Below are 19734 nucleotides of genomic sequence, written 5' to 3' on the forward strand. Positions count from 1 at the left end.
ATAGCTCCCCACAGGTGGAGCTGTGGTCCCAGGGCAGTGGTAATAGGTGTTGAGGAAGAGGGTGTAGTGTCTGGCACAGAGATGTAGCAATGCTGGAGGGTTTGCAGGAAGAATGCAATGACACAACAGGGTGCAGTTTCCATTACCTTTACTGTGCTTTGTAAGTGCAGTCCAGGGTACAGATTACAGATGGAACAGAGGCTGGCCAGCTTGGAAGCAACTTAGGAATCTCTCTATGCAGATGGGTTGTGTAGTCTCCTTTCTAGCGCTTTCTGAGGTACTTGCAGTACTGTGTTACACTGAAGTTCCACTTGCTTGTTCTCTTTTAGAACTCCCTCGTATGGCAGAGAGCTGTAGCCTCCTTCTTCTGGCTCACACGTTGCTGTTGTGCCTCCGAGTCTTATGTGGGAACAGAGCATTTACAGCTTCCTATTCCTCCGGTTTCTGCAGAGAGCACATGACTGCGCATATTTGACGGATTTTTGCTGCATCCAATAATGCAACATGTTGCGTTGGCCGGACCCCGCCGCACACCGAAAAATGATGCATGCGTACACTGATGCATGCAAGCTGATGCACACAGAAGCAAATGTGAAACCAGCCTAAATCCTCTGCTCTTTCTGTTTTTTTTTGGTCCAGTGGGCGGTCCTATCGTGACTGACAGCTTTCTTTGTATAAGTGTGCGCACAGAAGTAGCTATCAGTCACTGATACAACCGCCCATTGGAACCAACAGCCCGGAAAGAGCAGAGGATTAAAAAATGGTCAAAGCATATATTATACTGAATGTTTTCTCACAAAATCAATCTGTTCAGCTCCTCCTGCTGTATAACATGGTGCCTGCAGATTGGACTGGATAATCATGGTGATGATTCACTTTAACAAGTCTAGCAAAATGCTCCAAATCTGTTACTCGGAGTAAACCACTGTGGTATATTTTGCTGATAGTCTGCCTTGTGTATTTTCATGCTAAGATTAAGTCAGAAACAATAATAAATTTACAGAGCCACTGTTAGGAATACAATTTTATCCAGATTTAATTGAAAAAAAAATGTCACTACCCAAAACATGCATTAACTTGATTGGTCATCCTGAATGAAAGACAATACAGCTAATACTGTAGGTGAGGAGGAACCTGAACTGATACTGGGCTTATATTGTAGGTCATGTCCTACGTGGCAAAACCTGGCACAATTTTTTGGCACCTCTTTCTTCTGTGTAGACCACTGATGGAGTTGCAGCTTCTAGGCTCACTTACGAGTGTAATTGTCAGACATGTCCAAAAATGGAAAATCTTTTCAATCCAACAATTCTGTTTAGCTGATTACATTCATAATTTTCTAAAACCTTTTATATACAAAATCTAATGCAAAAGAGCATAATAAATGTAAGGTTCATCCTGCTAGAACTGCAAATCAATTAATTTGTGTCTCAAACCATAGTATGAGAACTTTACCCTAGGGCACTGGTACAGGTGCAGAACAAATAAGATTAAAAAAATAGCAAATCATATTCCTTTATCCTATTATACACCATCACTTTATAATACTCTTGGCCAACATTCATTTGGATGAAATACATAATGCTATGTGTGTAAAAACAAGATGCAATCTAAGCCAAGATTGTCTGACAAAGGTAAATGGCAATTTTCCATTTTCCAATGAGTTTATCCCAGTTTATTTGTGCCCTATTAGATTGACCAAGGTAAATGTCAATGGGCATGTGAGTTTATCCCAGTTTATTCGAGTCCTCAGAGATTGACCAAGAAAAATGGCAATTTTCCACTGAGTTTAACCCAGTATAAATGTGCCCTAGCAGATTGACCAATGCAAATGGCAATGGGCCAATGAGTTTATCCCAGTTTGTTCCAACCTTCGGAGATTGACCAAGATAAATGGCAATGGGCCAATGAGTTTATCCCAGTTTACTTGTGTCCTAGTAGATTAACACATGTAAGAAAAAAGTCCATGTGTATAAATATATGGACAGCAGCAAAATCAGAACAGACTCTTACCAATACTTTGCTATGGCTTTTATTGACTACTTTTTGGCTAGAGCCGATGTGTTGCTATACTTTTCAATTTTCATTGCACTATTCATCTATTGGATAAATGGAATTAAGAAGAGCACAGCAAAGATGCCCCCTGGACCTATGCCTCTGCCTGTCATTGGAAATCTCAACCTGGTGGACCTGAAAAAGCCCCACAAATCTCTGATGCAGGTAGGATACTGTACTTTTACTGTATAGTCAATGAGGGTGCAATAGTTTTTAACTGGGGGGAAAAGGAATTCGGGGTGGTTGCCGAATGAAACAGGTATAAATGTATTCATAGTGGGCATTAAAAGTCTGAAGGTCTTGTCCCATACTGCATTGTACATAAACAATTGATATGAATGGGCACTGTGTAATGCTACATTTCCCTGTGGTGGAGCTGCCTAGAATTTGAAAATTTACTCTCATATTTTCTGTGAAAATGATAGCTGATCACTGGAGTTACCTACAGATAGACACTTTTTGATCAACCTATTATCAAGGGGCTATCTAATATAATAGGGATTGTTTGCAGCGAAGAACCTCTCCATGTTATACTGCTGGAGATGTATTCAACCATATTCTGTTGTTATGGCTTTCAATGAGTTAATTTATTCAGTTAGTGCCATGTTCCTTAAATGAGAAAATCAATGAAGAAAAAAATGAATTACCGTAATTAAAATACCACTGCATTTAATATATGGCCAAATGTATCTCCAATACCATGTCCAAGAGCGTTGAACATTTCATTCAAAAACTATGGCCAATATTATGGGGATGGTTTTCCCTACTATGGCCAGTTTTATGGGGAAGATTTATGTGTATATCACACATAATTGAGATTATCAGTTGATCACCATGGAAAAAAAAACCTGTACTGGTTAACTGATCCCTTCTCCAGATTATTTTGGTTGAGCATCCTCTTTAATTTTTATTGTTAGATCAGGGTTTTGTGGAGTTTTTTCTCACCTCTATGCAAAACAAAACAAAACAAAACATGTTTTATCAGTTTTAATTCATGTGCCGAGCCATGGTATTATATTGAATGAATATTAAATACGGTACCTTGTATTACAAGGTACCGGCTGGTATCATTAGACTGAAAGGAGACAATTAACATAGGAAAATGTTCCTTGATTTCTAAGGGCCATGTATCATAACTCCCACTAATTCGCATAGAGGGGCTGAAACATAAAACAGACGGCCCCTTTTGAAATGCAGCTATTTCTTTTTTAAGGTCTAGATGACAAAAAGTATTCAAAAAGCCTGAATGTTTAGGCCAATCATTCACCACTGAGCCTCAATGACTCAAGTGTCGCGCAATCTGCTAGTTTCTACCAGCTATGGAAAATATTATTTGTATAGTCCCTCACATGCAATTTAGTAGGCAGCATTGCTGCTGTTATTCTTTCCAGATGGAGCAGGTATTAATTGGTTGCACGATCTCTGCCTGCTGCACAAGTGTTATGTCTTCTGCTAATGGCAGGGCTTCAAAGTTCAGCTTTCCGATGTTTTTCTGTTATTAGAGGCTATGGAAGTACATGTGAATTGTTAACATCTGAGAAAGTGCAAAATGCATGGATATATGAAATCATCAAATAATAACCAAACTTTTACGCATTTTTCAGGCACTTTCTAAGATTGGTTTTGGTCCTGAGAGCCCCAAAAATTACTGGAAAGATCGCAGAGAAGGTGGATGGCTCACACATCTCCTGCCCAAATGAGCAGATAATGGCATATTGAGACATTTGAAAGACATAGGCTGTCTATTATTAGTTTCAAGTAATCTCATGTTCAGGAGATGTGTACTCTTGCTTGCCACAATGCACACTTCTCTGCCATCTTCTCATCGATTGGTGAGGATCTCAGGACATGGACTGCCTCTTTTCTGCAGGCAGTGCTGCCACTAGGAATTTCAGGGCCCCATACTGGCAAACTTTTTGGCCCACCCTTGAGACTCTGTCCAGGCATCACTCCAGTTCCACCTCCACCCCAGCTGCGCCTCCATCCCTCGAACCTTCCACAGAACCACCACCCACTCTTGGGAAAACTCCACTTCTGCACCACGTCTTCACCAATCACACATTAACAGTTCCCAGTGAACACCATATCACATACATAGCCATCAGCTTTTGTTTTTTTGATTTTTTAAGCAACCACAAAGACAAGGTAGACTCTTTTGGCTGGACCCTACTCTAACCTATAAACATTTGCTAAAATATCTTATACACTTTTTAGGTATATTATTAATTATTTGTCTTTAAGGGAACGTGGCAAATACATTTTTTAAAATGAAAAATAATACCATATACAAGGGACAAATATTGTCACACTTTTGCCGGATCACATATTACCACAATATAGTGACTGAATAATACCAAGTACAAGGACAAATGCAAACACACCATGACCAGACTGCATATTACTACCACATAGTGACTGAATAATAGCACATTCAAGGGAAAAATACTGTCACACCATGGCTGGACCAGAGTTTACTACCACATAGTGTCCAAATACTACAATGTTGATCATTAATAAGAAAAAAAAAACAATACATAGGAACATTATACACAGGAGTTCTGTACATTGTATACAGTGTATAGTGTTAGTGTACAGGTAACACAGTGATCACCAGTGACATCATACACAGGAGCTCTGTATATAGTGTCAGTGTACAGGTAATACAGGGATGACTAGTGACATTATACACAGGAGGTCTGTATATAGTGTCAGTGTACAGGTAATACAGGGATCACTGGTGACATTATACACAGGAGCTCTATATATAGCATATAGTGTACACTGTAAGTGTAGAAGTAACACATTGATTCACCAATGACATCTCTAGTTGAAGTCCTTCATCTTCACTTTACTTTTTTCATCCATCACAGACTGCCATCACTTTTTCTAGCCAAGACTCATCTCTGCAGAAAATAGCACAGTTGTCTAGAGCACATTCCCCAATTTTTTCCCAACTTCTACACTACGCCAGATGAAGAAAAAAAGTTATAGTGTTGCCGTGCACAGTAACAAGACTGTCCCACTGAAAACAGTTTCCTCAAATATAAACTAAATCACAGCAGTAATAATATCTTATAGTTAGCTCCAACAGTAAAAATGTGTCAAATCCTGCTCCCATATGTACTTCATTCTTGACCCCACATGTCTCATTCCTGGCCCCTTGTGTCTAATTCCAGGCCCCATATGTTCTCCTATTGCTGGTCCCATATGTTCTCCCATTCCTTGCCCCATATGTTCTACCATTCCTGACCCCATATATTCTCCCATTCCTGGACCCAAATAATCTCCCATTCCTAGCCCCTTATGTTCTACCATTCCTGACCCCATATATTCTCCCATTCCTGGACCCAAATAATCTCCCATTCCTTGCCCCATATGTTCTACCATTCCTGACCCCTTATGTTCTCCAATTCCTGGACCCATATGTTCTCCCATTTCTGCCTCCATGTGTCTCCATCCTGCCCCATGTCTCTCCATTCTACACCCTTGTCTCTCAATTCTGCCTTATGTCTCTCCATTCTGTCCCTATGTGTTCCCATTCTGCCCCATGTCTCTCCATTCTGCCCCATGTCATCTCCATTCTGTCCCCATGTCGTCCCCATTCTGCCCCATGTTGTCTCCCTTCTTCCCCTGTGTCACCTTCGCTTTGCCCCATGTCTCTCCATTCTGCCCAATGTAATTTCCAGGCTGCTCCATGTTGTCTCCATTCTGCCCCTGTGTCACCTCCATTTTGACCCATGTCTCTCCATTCTGCCCAATGTAATTTCCAGGCTGCCCCATGTTGTCTCCATTCTGCCCCTGTATCACCTCCATTTTGCCCCATGTCTCTCCATTCTGCCCAGTGTAATTTCCAGGCTGCACCATGTCTCCATTCTGGCCCTGTGTCACCTCCATTTTGCCCCATGTGTCTCCATTCTGCCCATCTGTGGATGGATACCATGTTTTGGCATAGGTGGTTTCCTTCATTGGAGACTGCCCTTCCCGTGGTTGTTCCTTCCTGGGGAAAGACCTGGCTAGTCATTGCTTTCATTGAGAAACACGTGATGCTGTCTCCGCGGCTTGGGTTTTGCATGTTTTTGCATATTTCCCATAAGGGATGGGGGCATTGCTCTAAAATCACTGCGTTGAGAAATATGTGATGCTGTCTCTGCAGTGTTGGATGTTGATCTCCATGAGTTCATTCATCCTCATTTTTCACAGTCTTTTACTAGGCATTGCTCCTACTAGCCAGTTTCCTACTCCACACTGATGAGGGGCAATACCCCGAAACAGCTGTCTGTGGATGGATACCATGTTTTGGCATAGGTGGTTTCCTTCATTGGAGACTGCCCTTCCTGTGGTTGTTCCTTCCCGGGGAAAGACCTGGCTAGTCATTGCTTGCATTGAGAAACACGTGATAGTGTCTCCGCGGCTTGTGTTTTGCATGTTTTTGCATATTTCCCATAAGGGATTGGGGCACTGCTCTAGAATCACTGCGTTGAGAAACATGTGATGGTGTCTCCGCAGTGTTGGATGTTGATCTCCATGAGTTCATTCATCCTCATTTTTCACAGTCTTTTACTAGGCATTGCTCCTACTAGCCAGTTTCCTACTCCATACTGATGAGGGGCAATACCCCAAAACAGCTGTCTGTGGATGGATACTATGTTTTGGCATAGGTGGTTTCCTTCATTGGAGACTGTCCTTCCCGTGGTTGTTCTGTCATGATTTGTAGTTTTGCCCTGTCTTGTATTTTGTATAATATGTCATTTAACTTTTCTCTGGTTGTATTTGCTGTAAATTAACCATGTCTCCTTCCCCCAATACTTTGCAATGTCTTGTGATGTACCTGGACCATAATCTAATTTAGGCTTGTGTCAACAGCTAAGTGGAACTTTGGCTATTGTTTTCCTAAGCAGAAGATAACCTACAATACACATCCTGTAGACTAAGTGGAGCCCTTACATTTCTAGAATCTTCAGATGGACCAAACCATTGAATAGTAGGTGTGACCCCTACCCCCCTTCAGATGGGCTGATCCTAGGAGCCCTGACAATACATTCTTGTTTTAAGATCAGTTGTGATTTGAGTGCGGAGGTGGAAGGAGTCAGGAACTGAGTTGAGGCCAGCTCGTGACGTCCGTGGGATTGCGTGGAATCCTGTGGACTATTGCAAGGATTATTGCTATCGCATCTGGCACAAGGACTATCGTGAGGTGCCCAGATTTGTTTCCATTGTGTGGACTTATTGTGGACTTCTCATGGACTCCAAGGACATTATGGATATTTGATGTTGTATGCTCCCTGCCTTAATAAATCTCGTTGGGTCGTCCCTCGGCCTGTTGTCCCTTTTTGCTCTGTTGTATACCCCATCACAGTTCCTTCCCGGGGAAAGACCTGGCTAGTCATTGCTTGCATTGAGAAACACGTGATGGTGTCTCCGCGGCTTGTGTTTTGCATGTTTTTGCATATTTCCCATAAGGGATTGGGGCACTGCTCTAGAATCACTGCGTTGTGAAACATGTGATGGTGTCTCCGCAGTGTTGGATGTTGATCTCCATAAGTTTATTCATCCTCATTTTTCACAGTCTTTTACTAGGCATTGCTCCTACTAGCCAGTTTCCTACTCCACACTGATGAGGGGCAATACCCCGAAACAGCTGTCTGTGGATGGATACCATGTTTTGGCATAGGTGGTTTCCTTCATTGGAGACTGCCCTTCCCGTGGTTGTTCCTTCCCGGGGAAAGACCTGGCTAGTCATTGCTTGCATTGAGAAACACGTGATGGTGTCTCCGCGGCTTGTGTTTTGCATGTTTTTGCATATTTCCCATAAGGGATTGGGGCACTGCTCTAGAATCACTGTGTTGAGAAACATGTGATGATGTCTCCACAGTGTTGGATGATGATCTCCATGAGTTCATTCATCCTCATTTTTCTCAATGTAATTTCCATGCTGCCCCATGTCTCTCCATTCTGCCCAATGTAATTTTCAGGCTTCCCCATGTTGTCTCCATTCTGCCCCATGTCTCCATTCTGCCCCATGTATCTCCATACTGCCCCATCATGTATCTCCATACTGCCCCTATCATGTGGTTTTGCAAAAAAAATATGATACTCTTTAAATAATTGATAATCAGGATCTTTGTTTATTGTTATGAATGCAACTGAAGCCCAAAGAAATTGGTCTAAACTCAAAACACAATAAATGTGCTGATTCATCACAAGCTGCTAAACTGAGTTTCATCAGATACAGTTTTGTATTGTAATCTCACTGAATTATGTTTTGGACGGTATCAATGAATAAATATGTAAGAGGGTCATCAGTTGTTGGTGTCTTTAACCCTAAACATGGTTCCCAGGAAAGTGCAATTATAAACAAAGAAGGGAAAACTTACAGCTTATTCAGTAGGAGGCCGGCCAGTGTAGCACGTATAGTCTCTGAGAGCACAAAGCCAATGGATGAAACACTATACGTGGGCAAAACTTGTAATAATTACGTCACATTGGGGTGCTAAGCAGGGTTGTTATACTTAGAAATTGAGGCAGAGAGCTTGGCAGTTGCAGAGAAAAGGAATATTATATTTCACTTGAACATCAGATCACTTGCAATCACAGTCAAACGACTCAGGGCTTCCATGAAATTCTTATGGAATGCCTTGCAGGGTCTTACCTATGCAGTGTGCAACTACTTATGTCCTTGAAGTCTTTTATATACTTCTCCAGTTTCATGGACTGAAAAGTAACTGTGGCTTGGAAGTTCATCTTTATAGGTCATTTTGATGTGACATTGTGGTTTGAAAATACAAATCTGTCTGTACTATTCAAATAAATGTTTATATACTTAAAACGATATGATATTTTGCAGCTTTCTGAGAACTATGGCGAAATATTTACTTTGCATTTTGGATCCAAGAAAATGGTGATACTTGCTGGATATAAGATTGTAAAGGAAGCACTTGTTACCCGAGCCGATGATTTTGGAGAACGGGCGACTTCTCCAATCTTCAAAATCGTCTCTAATCAACATGGTATGTTATGGATGAGTCACCGAAGGAGGAAAAAAGAAAAATAATAGCTAAGTCCAGAAAACCAGAGAAGTTGGCAGCTATCGGAATGCAGATCCCTGAACCTATCCACAACAACTAGCAGTAGCCGTGGGGGGTTCCTACGGTGCCCTAGACCCCTCGATCACAGCCGGAGAACTAAATTAGCCTAAAGACAGAAAGGGGAAATCTAAACTGCCCCAGAGCAGACCCCAAAGCAATAGGCAGCCCCCAACATATAATGACTGTGAAGCAAGATGAAAAACACTAACACAAATAGAAAGATAGGTTGAGCAAATGATGGGGCCCAAGCTAACTAAATAGGACAGGATAGAAAAGCTGCTGTCTGCAATTCGCAAAAACCCTATCCAAAAATGAACCAACAGACTGATAGGAAAAACAGGCCCTGAAGTCGCTAGGCTTCAAAAAGACTATATCAGCACTCAGGTATATTCTGAAGACAGAGCCAGAGATCAACAGATCAGAGACAAAAATGGAATTCAGCTCACCCCCGGCCGGGGATGGCTGAACTCCAAAAAACAAGGCAAACAAAACCAGAACTAAAGTGTACAAAAGGCAGAGCAAAACTTAGCTTTGAGAAGCAGAAATCAGACTGGTCTCCAAGAATCCAGCAGGAGGATCACCAGCAAGGCAGCAGGGCGTCGGCTGCCTTATATCCAGTCATCAGTTCCTGTGACCCAGTCATCATCTACCTGCTCAGCTGTTTGGTAATCAGCCTCACTACCTTCCTTCGCCAGAAGAGGGAGTTCATCAGACCTCACTGGTGAAGGCAAAAATGAACTCACAACAATGGTATTAATAGAATTATGATAGAACTATAGAAATATAATATTGTGTATTCTATGAATCGTAAAATCCACAATGGTGACTTGTTAGGGGAGAAGAATACTAGAAATCTCATTAATGAACAAATATTATGAATTGTAGAACACCTTAAACATTTACGCCAACTCTTAGAAGTTGCGTTATGACTGTAGAAAGTTGTAGTGACTAGTGGCTATACTTTTGTATTCTTCTTACTCCTACTTCATCATAATCATCATGACTCTACTTCCTTTTCTTCCTTCATTTCTCTTTTTATTCTAACATACATTAAAATGAAGTTGCTGATATTTACTGAACAAATCTAGCAAGCCAAATATTTTTTTTTTACAGAGGTGCTCTAAAAAGTCCTAGAAAGTAGTCACAGTCATCTTTTTTCTTTTAATTACCTTTTCTTTCAACTCCTACTTCTATACATCATCTTCTGTTCCCTTCTTCTCATTCATCTTCCTTATCATCATTCTTATTTTTACTGTTTTCTTTGATTTCATCTTCCTTCTATTTTTTTTTTGTTTATTTAACTCTTCATCTATTTCATTATTATCGTCATCATTTTTATAGCATCTTCATCATCATCTCCTTCCTGGGTTCTTTTCCATCTCCTTTATAATCACTATAAAAATCATCCTCTTTATTATTCTTCCTTCACCTTTTTCTTCTCCATCGTTATCATTATCATCTTCATTCTACTTTTCATCCATCCTCAATTTTTCTTTCTCATCTTTCTTCTTTCATTTTATCATTTTCTTCGTTTGTTTGTTAGTTCAACCAGAGGGAGGGAATCTTAATGAGTCAGTCACCAGATACATGCATTCATCATCATACACACAAATAAGCATAAGAGTCTATACTAGCGCATAGCCGAGTGGCCATGTGACTGTTTTATATCGGGACTTTCCCAGCAGTGGACCAATCAGAGCAGGAACGGGACCTGCGCATGTGACCTCCGACCTTCAATGAGAGGTCGTCCCACGCGCATGCTCAGTAGGCAAAATACAGGACTTAGTCCCTGGAGCGTCTGCTTGCTTCTGACTCAAGCATGGTGTTACAGCAGAGCCTGAAGGAGCAACCAGACGCCTAACATTAGCCTGGGCAAGGCGCCTCGACCAACGTCTCTGCTGAGCAGGAATCTCTGCGGCCGCAGAGGAATGGGAGACTGCAGAGGACAAGGCTTGAGATTCACCCTGTGCAGTGGGGGAATCTCGGCGCCCAACAACCACTTGCTGGATTGTTTAGATGTCACGGCTAATTTTTCTTCAAAATGATTAATCAATTGTTCCCAAAGTTTAATGTTTCCATTCTCATGTTTAACTATGTTTTAGGCATAATATATACAAATGGAGAAATATGGAAAACCATGAGGAAGTTCACGCTATCAACACTTCGAGACTTTGGAATGGGAAAGAAAAGTTTGGAAACCAGAATTCACGAAGAATTAATTCCCCTTATAGAAAACTTTAAATCTCACAATGGTAAGATACATCATTCACATTTATCCCATAGGTTTTATATAATCTAACTTCTTGTCTGTTTCTCTCCAACCCAGTGTGCACTCCACTGTATTGAGCGTGGCTGCGCCTACTAGACATCGGCGCCCACTGGATGGCCTTGCCCATTGGATGGTCACTCCCACTATACTGCCACGCCCTTATCCATACACTGTCTTGGAGTGAAGCCACGCTCACTAGACAGTTTCCGCCCCAGAGTATGCATATAGCATACATCACCAACATTCTCGGATTAGAACCTGGCGAATTCTCGCAGCACACAGCACGCGCTCTAGGGAGATTCAAAAGCAGACTTTTCAATTTAGACCAAACGACCCCCTTCTAACTACATTACTACTGGTAGGAGTTTTGCAAACCCCCATTCAGATATGGTAGACACTTCCACTACATATGTCAAAGTATGCCTCAAAGTTGTCAGGTTTTTGCTCTGCATTTGATGGAAATTTGATCACATTTTGCTATAAGTGGAAATCATCTGCAGCATTTAAACATATTAGTAGGATTTAAATTGTCATCCCGGCCTCCTCCAACGAAATTATGTCTAAAGTGGATTCAGTGATCTCCTGAACATAGTTTTATCCTGGGTTTACAAATGACCTTTCAAATTGAGTAACTTTTTTTTAAGTTGTTTTTTTAATTCATATTTTAACTTTTTCATTTTTTAAATTCTTCTAGGCAAACCATTCAATGCTCACATGCTGACAAGCAGTGCACTTTCCAATGTAATCTGCTCTATTATCTTTGGGAAAAGGTTTGAATATGATGACCCATTATTTAAAAAATTAATCAACTTGTTGGATGAAAGTGCCAAACTGGTTGGTTCACCCAAAGTAATGGTAAGAAAATCTTAAGATCTTACATCTAAAGTTTTTAGTGAAGTCTCATGAGAATAGTTTCAGGGTCACCTTTAGGATCATTGGTACTGCTGTCATGAGCTAAGACAAATAGACTGAAAGGCACTTCTTGGTTATCCCTACCCTTCAGTTTTTTCATTTTTTAAAGAAAAGTGCCCTGCATAATAGATGATGATATACAACCTTGGTTTCCTAAATAGTTCTTTACAATTCATTTACAATATCCAATTAATATTCTGTTTCCCTTTTCACAACTTTAATGGTTTATTGTACTGGAGCAAAACAGTCCTTCTCAGATGCTCACCAGATATATACCGTGGGTACAAGATGAACATAACAGTGAGTTTAGGGGAATCAACCGCTTTGCCCTATAGGATCCAGATAATTCTGATGGTGGGCCTGTATAGATTAATTATATATTGCAAAATGTTCACTCTGCTTTTTATGTAGTACCATATGGTGTGCAGAAGTTATGGCAGTGATAAAAAGAGAAAAGTTCATGACGCCAGGTTCATGACGACACTCAATTAACCTCTGCTTCCTGGTAGTCTGGTGTAATGTGGTGCACTCCAAATAGTCCAGAAAACAGGTGATCATGCAGGGATAATTGCAAATATTTTCTTGTAAAGATTCATAGGTACATCCATCGTATTGGTAACTGTGTGGAGGTTCAATTCTGTTGCAGCAAATAAACTTACTGTGAAGTGAGGTTTTGATTCTCAAAGTCCATGAGGTGCACAGATTCTTCAACTCCTCTTATTTGCATATATTGTATAATCCTTGCCCACAACAATTTGCACCTGGGATCTAGGTTCTTTATATAGGCAAGTGATGGCCTATCTCTCCTGCCTGTTTTTTCAGACTATATGCTTGCAGATGAGAAAGAGACCTGGGCACATAACTTTTCTCCTCAACTCCATACCATCACAACGTATCTCATGTCTGCCGGGCATCATTCCCACCACACCTCTGTCTGCTACTTCAGCAAGAGTACAAGTAATGAGCTGATATGTTTATCATCTATAGTTTGCTTCTAGAAATTTCTTGACAAACACATCTCATTTTAACAGTTTGACCTATTACTAGCCCAGTATTACCTGAGCATATTACTGCAAAAATTAGTCTGCTACACTGTGGCATAAGATATCTCATCCTGGTACATGAACTGCATTAACATTTACTCAGCGCAAAAAAGGGTGATATAAAGACTTTTGTGATAAAAGAACACTGTGTCTGTGAACATTCTGTTGTGCCCTGTTTTGGAGTAATACATACATAATGAAGATAAGGCATCATCTCATAGCTGTTCTTCAAAATTTATAGAACTTAACCCCTTCATGACATATGACTTACAACATAATTCATGTTCCTGACTTAGGTCGGGGGCAGACTTGCGAGTACAATGCGAGAAACTCGCGCATCAATACCTGCTGCCGGCACTCGGGACCGGAGTGTGCGGCTGCATGTATTCCTATGCAATTCCTATGTAAGGTGGTAGAGCTGCTCCCAAAATATGCTATGTAAGGCCACTTGCACACGTCAGTATTTAGTGAGCTTTTTACCTCAGTATTTTAGCTCAGTATTTGTAAGCCAAAACCAGGAGTGAGTGAAAATACAGAAGTGGTGATGACTTGAGTTTCCATAATACTTTTCCTCTGATTGTTCCACTGCTGGTTTTGGATTACAAAACCAGAGGTAAAAAAGTCATCAAATACTGAACGTGTGCACTTAGCCCTAGACTTCATTCACCCGTCGTCAGTATTTGATCAGTATTTTGCATCAGTGTTTGTATGCCAAAAACCAGGAGTGGAACTTATAGAAAAAAACTATGATTTAAAGATTGACACTTGTTTTGTGTTGGAGAGATACCCCTGTTTTTGGCATACAAATACTGATGAAATACTGATCAAAATACTGATGTGTGAATAAAGCCCTATTGAACAGGTCTGTACTTTTTTTGCAAGAACATCTAATGAAGAAAGAACTGTTGATTTCCACAGCTGTATAATTATTATCCCTTCCTCGGATCACTCCTTGGCCTCCATAAGAAAGTACAGCAGAACATACAAAATGTGAAAGATTTTATTTCAAATTTTTCAAAGAATCGACGATTGGAATTCGATGCAAATGACATCACAGGATATATTGATGCCTATCTTAAGAAGCAGGAACAGGTGCGTTGCTTTCTATATTGGTGCATATGTTAACCCAATTTTCCTTTGTGAGATCAAATGGAATGTGATATCATTAAAGAGGTCGTCCAGCCTTAGTCTACAAGTCTGCAGTCAATCTATGTGACTGCAGACTTGTGACACAGTTCTCCTGCATATACAGTATATACAGCTCTCAATGTGTCAAATATATCAGAGGAGGAGGAGGAGAGAGACCAAATTTCTCAATGATTGGTAAAGATGTTGACACAGACAAGGACCTGGCGGGTCATGTGACCAGAGCAGGAAGGTCCTAAAGGCTAGAAATAGTACTCGTGCGAACTGGGGAGCACAAGGCGCAAAGTAAGAATCGGCAATGCCGGGAGCGGGGTCAGACTAACCAAGGTCAGTAACAGGAGGACAGCACAGGACAAAAGGAGTGAGACAAAAACATAGTCAGGAGACAAGCTGAAGTCAATTACCAAAAGGGCCGAACAACGAGGTACAGAATCAACAGGCAATAACAAAGTGAGGGACAGACCGGATCAGAACCAGGGAACATACACGCAGTGCAGGCACAAGGCACAAACACACAAAACACCAGGGTCAACATAACTCAGCCGAGGGCAGGAGTATAATTGACAGAGAATCCTAGTCCAGCGTGGGTATAAATATCCCTTTGAGATCCAAAAGGAGGCCACAACAATTAACCCTGAGAGGACAGGGCATTAAACCCTGTCCAAACCGTGACAGTCAGTGCACTTGCAGTCCTTGGCTCCTCCTTTGCTTTTCCACTGCTGTCAATGCTTCTTAGCAATAGATCAACATGATTGGGAGAAAGAAGTACAGGAAACAAAGGAGTGGGTACACCTGGGTAGTATAACGCATGATACATTGTATAGTCCATATGAAATCATTTAAATACAAAATAGTATTATGCCAGGAAATACATATGCAAAGTCAAAAGAAGTGCTAAGTGAAGCATAAATAAGTTACAATGACAATCCTACATAGCATAAACCTATCTAACAGCATATAGACCACACATCTAGGACTAATAGTAAAGGTAAAGTTACCTTCAGTTTATGAAATCAAGCACCCACCACATCTGATGCGCGTTTCGCAATGAAATGCTTTGTCCATAGTTAATTACCATTTCGACTGTTTTGAAGGGGGAACTAGTCCTCCTTACATCTTGGGCCCCTGTGCAGCTGCACAGGTTGCACCAGTGATATGTCCACCCCTGAACATACATTTCAGGAAAATAGGTCACCAGATAGTGAGAGAATAGCTATAGATGGAAATTTGTTTTCCTGCCCTGTTCCAGGGACATTCTAGGCACATTCTTACTAAAAGATTCACTTTAATGTTATGAATGAGTGAATACCTGTGGGTAGACAATACATAATACTAGAAACATCCAGAAAACAGACTGGAATTTAAAAGGGCCTGTCCACTACTAGAGCAACCTTTTCTCACGCTGAATATTTGCCCCCCTCATGTTAAAATAAAAAAACCTTAACTCACCTCCCATGCTTGCGCCATTCTAATGGTGTCGGCATATCTGCAACATGTATTCAGAATAGGTATTTATTGAGTATAAAGCAACAAACATTATGGTTGCAACCTCTCAATGAGGCTACAATCTTGGTAGTTACGCACAGTATTAAGGCAAAGAGCTTGGTCCAATGTTTAAGCTGGAGCATGTTGATGTCTCTCCCATATTGATGCACTTAGTTTTCAAATGTGCTACAGTAACATCATTATAGATGTCACAAATTGCCTTAGGACTTCCTTTTTTAGGCAACTAGAATCATGAGAACATTACTTCAAAAACCTTACTGTTTCAGTAATAACAATATTATCATATTTGTGTTTCATGTTTTCAGGAATCAACAAAAGCTGAGACATATTTTAACGAAGAAAATCTACTTTCTTCTGTCCTGGATCTCTTTGCTGGTGGAACTGAAGGTCCATCCACAACGATCCGATGGGGAATTTTACTGATGATGAAGTATCCAGAGATTCAAAGTAATTCTTGCTACATTTTTTAAAGTTTCATAAGACTGAAGGTGAAGAGCAACAGTCTTTGAAGACCACCAAATCACCTGTTCCCGAAGGCTACCACTTAGCCTAGACCAAAGTTTCTGTGACATATTTACCTTTCCATCATGTTTCATATGCTGTATAATGGCCATCTTTTTGATGACCAATCTCTATAGAAGTACATTTTTTCAATACAATTTTAAATAGTTTTCTCAATCAGGAATTTGTAAATCAGATTATTTACAAACTATCAATTAGGTTGAGTTAATCCTAGTATATATATTTTTAATTTATTGAATTTTTTTATTTTCTAATGTTCTAGGAAATTGTGCTTAGAAACATTCTAGAATCATGATATTTTGGGGCATGGCAGGGATCGGAAGGGAAGGAGGGACATTTTGCAGCGCAGACTTTGATTAAATGGTCTGCGCTTGCCATGTCGCATTTAGAGAGACCCTGATGTGCCTAAACAGTTGAAATCCCCCAAAGTGACCCCATTCTGGAAACTACACCCCTTAAGAAATTTATCATTGGGCTCTGCGGTCGCCCTTTCCCAGAAGTTTCCCAATTAACGACTTAGAGAGTCCTCTTTGATTTTTTTTAACGGTGCTGATTGCAACAGTACCTCTGACAGAGAGGGTCTTGAAGAGTGGGATGCTGGTGTAAAAATTATCTATGTAGAGGTGATAACCCTTATCCAGCAGTGGGTGCAGCAATTCCCACACAATTTTCCCACTCACTCCCAGGACAGGGAGGCATTCAAGGGGGTCTATCTGGGTGTCCTTCTCTCCTTTGACCCTAAATCTGTGGGTGCACCCTGAGGTACTCTTGCACAGATTGTACAGTTTAATTCCATAACTAGCCCTCTTACTGGGCAGGTATTGTTGGAATTTTATGCGCTAAGAACCTTCATTTTTGTAAGTAATTTTTTTTTTTTTAATTTACCTTTTTTACTTTTTATTACTGTTTACTCAGCAATCATGATAGATTTTGTGTTTGCATGTATATTGGTCTTTACAGAGTGCTGCTGAGTTCCTCCTTTTTGCAAGTTATGTATTCATTGCAGTAGGCACCTATTCATACATGGACGTGCCTGATATAGGAACTACAACTCATAGTAATAGCCTATAATCTATCAATTAAATGCCTTGACATTGTTGTGCTTGTGAAAAAAAATAAAATATTATTTCTCTTTTGCTTTACAGAGAGGGTGCAGGATGAAATTAAAACACATGTTAAACCTGGACAGTTGCCGACAGTTGAAGATCGGCAGAAAATGCCTTATACTGATGCAGTAATACATGAAATACAAAGGTTTTGCAATATTGTCCCACTGAATGTGTTACACTCAACTCCAACTGATGTGTATTTGCGGGGTTACCTGATCCCAAAAGTGAGTTTATAAAAAAATCCTTATGCTTAAGTATTTTGTTTTCTTTTGCTTATAATCAAGTACTGTTTTTGTTTACCTATTACTAAAAGGGACTGCCATGGGGTCTAACGCCATACTAACAATTTCACATTTTAAAAATGAAATGCATATAATAAAGAAATATATTTGGTGATTTATTATTCACAGGGTACAGAGGTTATTCCTTTCCTGACATCAGTTCTCTATGACAAGACCCAATGGAAAACTCCCTATGATTTCAATCCCAATCACTTCTTGGATGAAAACGGGAAATTTGTGAAACATGATGCATTTATGCCATTCTCAGTTGGTAAGTAATGAGGACTATTAAACTCCAAAATTAAATCATTCTATTTGTAAATCAAATGACAAAACACTCCCTAACAAAATGGCTATATTTTCCTAAGAAATAATGTTTTTTTTCTATATCCCATATTTTGTCCTAAAAAAATCACAACTGTTCTACTGTCTTACTAAGATGCTCAGCATATTTATGGGCAACTTTATAATTTTTCAGCAATATAGCCTAGAGTATATTTATAAAAGTCTTCACTATGTTTTGCATCAAATAGAGCAAGAGATGTTTGATGAATCTCTCATTATAGTGAGCATTAGGACACCTGTCCCACACCCAAGCTATGATTATAATATTATGATCCATTAAAATTCTAGTTGCAAGCATGTGTACACTTGCATTTGGATTTTTCCGCAGCATGTTCACAGCAAATTTTTTTCCCCATAGAATAACATTGTACTGCAAATTACTTGTGGACCTGCAGCAAATCCGCAACGTGTGCACATACCATTAGGCTGGTTTCATATTTGCTTTCAGGAGCGCTGCGGATGGCTGCCTACTTCCTCCTTATTTCCTCCCTGAAGCTCCGCCTATGCTCCGCCTACTACTGTAGGCATCCTGCGTTTCCCTGCATACCTATCTTTTACATTGGGTATGCAGGGATATGCGTTGTATGCGGATGCATCCGCATGCGGCGATTTGACGTGTGCGGCAACCGCACGAAAACGCAAAATTAGTGTTAGGGTGAAGTTATAATTTTAACATGAAATGGTTAAATCAGTAATCCCATTTCTACAGGAAGAAGAGCTTGTGCTGGGGAAAGCTTTGCCAAGATGGAACTTTTTCTGTTTTTTACTGGACTTCTTCAAGTATTTACTTTCTATCCACCTCCAGGAGTTTCCAGGGAAGATTTAAATCTCAAGCCTGTTGTTGGATTCTTATTAATCCCTACACCATACATGACATGTGCAAAGCCAAACTATTAGTGCATGGTGAACAGTAGAGACCAATATTTTTGTTGATCATATAATAATATATCTCATTTTTCTAATTTTGTACTTAGTTTAAAATTTCAGTATAAAATATCTTTTGGTGAACGTTGTGTTATTGAATCACACAATGCAGAGCTCCCAAACCTTAGAGGAGTAAATCTCTCAATGGCCTCCAGTTATCATAATGTACCTATAATTCAAAGGAAATGTTTTAGTTTTATTAACACAGATAGGTTTTTTTATTACGTATGTCCTCTGGAATAAATAAATATTTGAATGTGCTGTAACTGTGCAAAGTTTATCTTTTATAACATCAGTTTGAACTCTTTAGACTACCGTCATCTTTAGTTTCTGGCAGAGTAAATATAACTCTTAGGGCCTTGTAGGGAAGCAGGAAATAAAGTCCTGGATGGCAGGTATGTGTCACTGAGGTGTCTGGCCTCAGTGATGTAGGTCCTGAAATAGAGTGTTCCAATAATTAAAGGTTACTGAGAGGAATTTTAGTGGACAGGACTGGATGTTGGGTTGCAATTTAGGAGAGACCAAAAGAGCCTGGGT

General features: G+C 40.1%; 1 protein-coding gene across 1 annotated transcript; it reads left to right on the forward strand.

Moving 5' to 3' along the window:
• The first annotated feature begins 1897 nt into the window (after window positions 1–1897).
• Window positions 1898–19463, forward strand: LOC141047818 (cytochrome P450 2K4-like). Its single transcript, XM_073543143.1, has 9 exons — window positions 1898–2220; window positions 8900–9062; window positions 11243–11392; window positions 12104–12264; window positions 14283–14456; window positions 16322–16463; window positions 17684–17871; window positions 18058–18199; window positions 18983–19463. Exons 1-9 carry the CDS (start codon window positions 1981–1983, stop codon window positions 19168–19170), a joined length of 1548 nt encoding a protein of 515 aa, XP_073399244.1. The 5' UTR covers window positions 1898–1980; the 3' UTR covers window positions 19171–19463.
• Window positions 19464–19734: the final 271 nt, after the last annotated feature.

Source organism: Dendrobates tinctorius, unplaced genomic scaffold (assembly GCF_039654945.1).
Source record: "Dendrobates tinctorius isolate UK_male_01 unplaced genomic scaffold, ASM3965494v1 ptg000129l, whole genome shotgun sequence".
In the NCBI taxonomy this organism is placed as follows: Eukaryota; Metazoa; Chordata; class Amphibia; order Anura; family Dendrobatidae; genus Dendrobates; species Dendrobates tinctorius.